Here is a 6,498-nt window from a genome sequence, read left to right as displayed (position 1 = left end):
AGCTCCCCCGCGCGGCGTGCGCTGCGGCGGGAAGGCGCTCGGCGGGCTGCGCTGCCTGCGCGTGCGGGTGCGCCAGAAGGCTGGGAAGGCGCCGCCGAGCGCGGGGCGGACTCCTGGAGCCCGCGGCAACGCGCGTGCAGCCTGCGGCGCTGTCGGCCCGGAGGCCCGCCTGCGCTGCCGAGCCGGCGGGCGGCTGCATCCAGGGACGCCGGAGCCCCGCTCGCGCCCGGCGCCACGGCTCCGCCGCCGCCTCCGCCGCTCGGTTATATAGATCCTCAATCTATGCCGCTTCCTTCTTCCCTCACTCCTTAATCTGGATGGGAAGTTGGGGGAAATGGACAGGGTCGTGATGGCTTGGGTTGCTGTCCTCTGGCTAACAGGTAAGAGACATTTTCAGCCGAGACGGATAACTTGACACGTATTCCGGTACTGGTACTGTTCTCACCCTCCTCCCCACCCCATCCCCAGTTCCCCCAGACTGTGTTTAAAGCTGCTTAGCAGGCTGGTGGTAAGTGGGGGAGGGGGCTGTGTGTGTGTATCTATATATATCTATATGTATGTATTAGAATGGTGGGGGAGGCCAAGAGAAGCCCGATAATCAAGTGAGCCGGATGGAGATGCAGGTGTTTTGACTCATTCGAGATATGAGATTGTTCTTGCCAATGTGCATTTCCCTTTCCATACCACGGTTCTTCCTCAGTCTTATCCGGAGTTTGTATTATGTGAGTCCTGGGAAAAACCTGGTTGGGAGAAAAATGAAAGCTCAGGGGAGACTGATTAATTAAGAGAACTAGTTTTCTGGAGGTTGGAGGTACACGAGTGTCTCCTTAATTCCTTCCCTGGAGAAGCCCGGAGCCCCAGGGGCATTCTTCTGTGGCTCCCAGGGGTGCAGGGGAGCTGGAATGAGGAAGGAGACTGGGATGGAGGCTTGATTGGTTGTGGAGTTTAGGGCTTTGCGCTCGCTCATTTGGTAGCATTTGGGGAGTGGTTCCATAGAGGAAAGGAGCCTTCCTCCCCCGATAAACAAGTGGGAACACCTCCTAATAAAGATAATTTGCAGATATATTCAGAAGGTAGGGTTTCTCTTTAGCATTAGAGTCACTTCTTCTAGCTTGGACCTCCATATTTCCCCCTCCCTTTTGGTGAACTTTCTACTCACCGTCCTGGGATCTGGAAAGGCTGTAGTTCCAAACATGTGTTCCCACAGGATGATCTGCGAGGTTGAGAGGTGGCCAGGCAGGGTGGGCAGCCCTGAGAGATTCATGGAGCAGCCTTGCCTTGGGTGGGGATGGAGGGTTAAGCAAGCTGGAAACCAGGCGATGGAGGAGAGGAACAAGGGAGCAGAAAGGTGAGGACAAGAGGGGGCAGAGAAGGGCAAGAGAGAAAATGTAAAATAGCACCAAAAATAAAGTTGTGTCCCCTCTGGGGGCATTGAAGACTGGGAAAAATCAAGTCGGTAGGAAAAGAGGACCAAGATTAAAAATCTAAGGGAAGTGATTGAAAGAGGGTCAATAACACAGTTAAGAAGAAAGAAAACCACTATTTCCCTTAGTTTCAGAGTGGTTATAGATTGCCTCAGTTTTTTTCCTATCCCTAATGAAGGGTCCCTAACACTGGCTCTTGCTCCCTGCTAGGTTTAGGTTTGGGGGGAGTCTTTAGCAGAGTTAGCCACTTCTCTTGGCTGCTCTGAGTTCATCCCTCCCACATTATTCAAATCTGAATCATCTCTAATTTCAGGGTTTGGCTGATCCATGCCTCCCCACTCCTCTGGCCTCCCAGTGCCTTCCACTTCTACCCTTACTGATTCGGAATGTCCTTAATTTGCCTCTGCTTCTCAGTTATCATATTTGAGGGGAACTTTGGCCTTGAACCTCTATCACCTCCTTAAAGTCCGCTAGGCAACTGCGGAGGAGTCCTTGATTCAGAGATGCTCTTCTAGACACCCTGGGGTGTACCCTAGAAAAGCTCTCTAAGGACTTGCAGGGCATGGGCAGAAGGGGAAGATATAGCCCACGCTAGAGGGCTGACAGCTTTTTAATGCAATGGTCCCTGGAAGGAACAACCTAATTCAGTCCTCTCAATTTATACAAATGGAGACCCAGAAAAGCAATGTTCACACAGTAAGTTTGTGTTGGAGCAGGTGCCAGAACCCAGTTCTCTTGAACCCCGGGCCCGTCCTTCTCCCATGGGCACCTGGAGAGATTGCTCCTGCCTGGGAACAGGCAACAGGTTATCAGGGCCATCCCAGCTGTCAGAGGGCCAGAACTTCCAGGCTCTGCAAGTTAGGTGGCTCCAGAGATCCCACTGAACACCCACTGGCATCCCTTGGTCCTAGCTTCTGCTTCCCTTTCTTGCCACGGTGGACAAGCCTTTCAGTCTCAGCAAAAGTGCAGGAGCTAACAATGGCGGCTGGGGAGGGCGGGGGAGTTGGGGGGGTGGTGGGGGGGTGGGGAGGAGAGAGGAGCAGTCAAGGATGAAATGGATCAGACTCTTCGTTTACAGAGCAACCAGGAGAGGAAAGGTAAGACATTTTAGTCCAGCCCAATCAATGAATTTTCTCTTGAGGGGGTGTGGAAGGGGGAAAAAGGAAGGACAGATTAAAAATGAGTCAGAGAGCCAGGAGGGGGGAAAAACACATTCATTCTCCCTCTCCCTCCCTTTCTCTCTCCTCCGGCTTCTCTCCTTTTCTCCTCCCCTCCTCCCGTCCCACCCTCCCCCCGCCCCCCCACCGCCAGTTTCTCTGTTTTAATGCAGGCTGAGCAATTTCTAATCAACACTTCAGGTTTTTTTTCCTCAGGCTCTAGCAGCTTCTTCCTCGTCTTTCAATGCAAAAATTCTGTATTTCTTTCTGCTATATATTTAGCCTCCTGATTTCCCATTGTCAGTGTGAGGGAGCTTCCTGCAATGGACTGTTTTGTTGCTGTTATTGTTCTTGTTGTATTGCACAAAATAAAATGCTTACCAGCTGCTATTTTAGCAACAGGTGCCATCTAGCAATAAGACTTGAGGACGGTTCACTATGCCTTTGTTCCTGAATACGGATGGTGTTTCAACCTTTCTGGCAGCAGAGGCTTTGAGAAACGCCAGAACTGTGGTGACACTCTGGGAACATACTCTAGGAGCAGGCAGTGCATTTTCCTGGAGACTCTTTTGGGTCTCTCTGTGCTAAAGAGTGCTTATGCTATTTCTTTTGGTATTTCTATTAGTATTTCTTTTGGTACCTTTTTGGTGGTATTTATTCATTTATTCATCCATTCTCCAAGCACGTACCAAATACCTGTGGTTTCTAAGTATTTTTATAGGTGCTGAGAATACAGAGAGAAAAGACATAGTCTTTGCCCTCGAAGAGTGGCCAGTCTAGTGAGTGACTCAAATTTTTCAGATAATTTTGATACGGGGGTAAAAAGTCCTAGAGTAAGGGCCATGAGAGCCACACAGGTGCTGTAAGGGCATGGATGGGGCATACCCACCTCAAACCTGGGGTGGGAGTCAAACAACTTGGAAACAGACTCCTGGAAGAGGTGATGGCTGAGTTAGCATGTTTGTTCAAGCACAGTCAGCTGCTGAGTTACTGTCACATCCAGGCATTGCTCTGTGGTTAAGACAGCCCTGCACCCCAGCAACTTACAGCCTGGTGGTGGTGACATCAGTGATGGAACTGTGAACAGTTACAGAGTACCACTTGCAAAGGTGACCGTGGAGATAGGCATTAAGTGTTGTGGATGCCGTAAGGTGGCTACTAACCCAGGCTACATACAGCAGGAAGGGAAGTATCCAGGAAGGGTTGTTACCTGGTTTATTTGCGTTCAGGTAGATGCCTGGTGACCATGTGAGAATGGGCTTGCGTATGGAGAATTAAAGTGTTATTAGTCCTAGAGAGGCAGAAGTTTCTTTTAAAGATTCCTGACACCTCAGCATCTGGCGTGCTGCGGTCCACACGGTCATAGAGTTGGACACGACTGAGCAACTGAACTGAACTGTCACCTCAACTTCCATTATCTCCTTTTTCCATTCTTTGAATTCCCTTCTCTCCTCTGTCCATTTTTCCCCACAGAAGAGACCTTTTTTGTACTGGAGCATCTTTCGGCACTTTATTACAACTCTCTCCACTTCCTACCATAAGCCTGGATGAGTCTCTCCAGACTAGGAAAGGGGGCTTGTTTCAGTGTTGCATTCACTCCTTAGATTTTAGACTCATAATTCGGCCGAGTGTCTGGCTTATACAGACGTGGGGATTCGTTCTAGTAGTCCTAGTGTAATACTACGCTAGTACTATACTAGAGTCTTAGTGAAAGTACCTAGTGCTTGTAGTGTTAGTAGTGTTAGTACCCGGAGAAGGCAATGGCACCCCACTCCAGTACTCTTGCCTGGGAAATCCCATGGACAGAGGAGCCTGGAAGGCTACAATGAGGTCGCTAACTAAGGGCACAACTAAACGACTTCACTTTCACTTTTCACTTTCATGCATTGGAGAAGAAAATGGCAACCCACTCCAGTGTTCTTGCCTGGAGAATCCCAGGGACGGGGGAGCCTGGTGGGCTGCTGTCTATGGGGTCACGCAGAGTTGGACACAACTGAAGCAAGTTAGCAGCAGCAGCAGCAGCAGTGTTAGTACCAGGACTTGGTTAGCGGAAAGAACTCTAACCTAGGATTTGAGGACTGGATTCCAGTCCCTTCTCCACAGATTAACTGTATATCCATGGGATCTTGGCACGTAATTTTATTATTTCATTGAGATATAATTGACATATAACAGTTTCAAGTGTACAAGTTTCCATATTTATATGTTATGAAATGATCACCACAATAAGTCTAGTTAACATCCATCATCATATATAGTTATAATTTTTTTTCTTGTGATAGCTTTCAGCATTTATTCTGTTAGCAACTTTCAAATATGCAACATAGTATTATTAACTTTAGTCACCAGCCTGTGCATTATATTGTTGTGGACTGCAGCACGACTGCAAAACGTGATCCCTGTCCTTCACTATCTCTCGGAGTTTGCTCAGACTCATGCCCGTTGATTTGGTGATGCCATCCAACCATCTCATTCTCTGTTGTCCTCTTCTCCTCCTGCCCTCAGCATCAGGGTCTTTTCCAGTGAATTTGCTCTTTGCATCAGGTGGTCAAAGTATTGAAGCTTCAGCTTCAACATCAGTCCTTCCAGTGAATATTCAGGGTTGATTTCCTTTCGGATTGACTGGTTTGTTCTCCTTGCCTTCCAAGGAACTCTCAAATGTCTTCTCCAGCACCACAATTCAAAAGCATCTATATTTGGTGCTCAGCCTTCTTCATAGTCCTACTCTCACATCTGTACATGACTGCTGGAGAAACTACAACTTTTTTTATATGGACTTTGTCAGCAAAGTGATGTCTCTGCTTTTTAGTATGCTGTCTAGGTTTGTCATGGCTTTTCTTCCAAGGAGCAAGTCTTCTAATTTCGTAGCTGCAGTCACCATCTGCAGTGATTTTGGAGCCCAAGAAAATGAAATCAGTGCATTATATACTCAGGACTTATTTATAAACTGGAAGTTTGTACCCTTTGACCCCCTTCACCCAGCCCGCACCTCTGGCAACCACCAATCTGTTCTCTATATCTGTGAGCTTGGTTTTTTGTTTTTGTTTTTAGAGATTACACATATAAGTGAGATCATACAGTATTTGTATTTCTGATTTATTTCACTTAACATAATTATCTCAAGGTCCATCCATGTTGTCACAAATGGTAAGATTTCATTCTATTTTATGGCTAAATAATATTCCATTGTGTGTCCATAGATATAAATGTCAATTATACACACACACATGTATAAGTATATAGTATGGCATCTTTTAATCTATTTATTAAATGACAGACACTTAGCTTGTTTCCATATCTTGACTATTGGCTATTGTAAATAAAGTAGCAGTGAACATGGGATTGCATATATTATAATCTTTTAAAAATCCATTTCTTTTTATTATTTTATCTTTAATTAGAGGATAATTGCTTTACAATGTTGTCTTGCTATTATAATCTTTTGAATGAGGTCATGTCTTTCAGCTCTAAGATCCTTTGGTATGGAACTTTTCTCCCTTTAATTTTGATGAGTTGGAAATCAGACTTACAGAGCCCTTAGTGTCCCTTCATGGATCACAGCCTTGTCGTGGCAAAGGGACTTGCATAACTCAATGAAGCTATGAGCTATGCCACACAGGGCCACCCAAGACAGACAGGCCATAGTGGAGAGCTCTGACAAAACGTGATCCACTGGAAGAGGGAATGGCAAATCACTCCAGTACTCTTGCTGTGAGAATCCCATGAACAGTATAAAAAGACAAAAAGATATGACACCAGACGATGAGCCCCCCAGGTCAGAAGGTATCCAGTATACTACTGGTTAAGAGGGCAATTACTAATAGCTCCACAAAGGATGAAGCGGCTCAGCCAAAGCAGAAACGACTCTCAGTTTTGGATTTGCCTGGAGGAAAAAGTAAAATCCGATGCTGTAAAAA

The 6,498-nt window shown here is 46.7% G+C and overlaps 1 protein-coding gene across 1 annotated transcript in view; it reads left to right on the top strand.

Moving 5' to 3' along the window:
• Nucleotides 1-190: 190 nt before the first annotated feature.
• The window catches only part of ILDR2 (immunoglobulin-like domain containing receptor 2), a 68,526-nt gene continuing 62,218 nt past the window's right edge, over nt 191-6,498 (top strand). The window contains exon 1 of the mRNA XM_010846031.1: nt 191-380. Coding sequence (XP_010844333.1) covers nt 335-380 — 46 coding nt within the window. The 5' untranslated portion in view covers nt 191-334. The remainder of the gene's footprint in view (nt 381-6,498) is intronic.

This window comes from Bison bison, unplaced genomic scaffold, assembly GCF_000754665.1.
Source record: "Bison bison bison isolate TAMUID 2011002044 unplaced genomic scaffold, Bison_UMD1.0 scf7180017864229, whole genome shotgun sequence".
Classification (NCBI taxonomy): Eukaryota; Metazoa; Chordata; class Mammalia; order Artiodactyla; family Bovidae; genus Bison; species Bison bison.
This window is presented reverse-complemented; position numbering and strand designations above follow the sequence as displayed.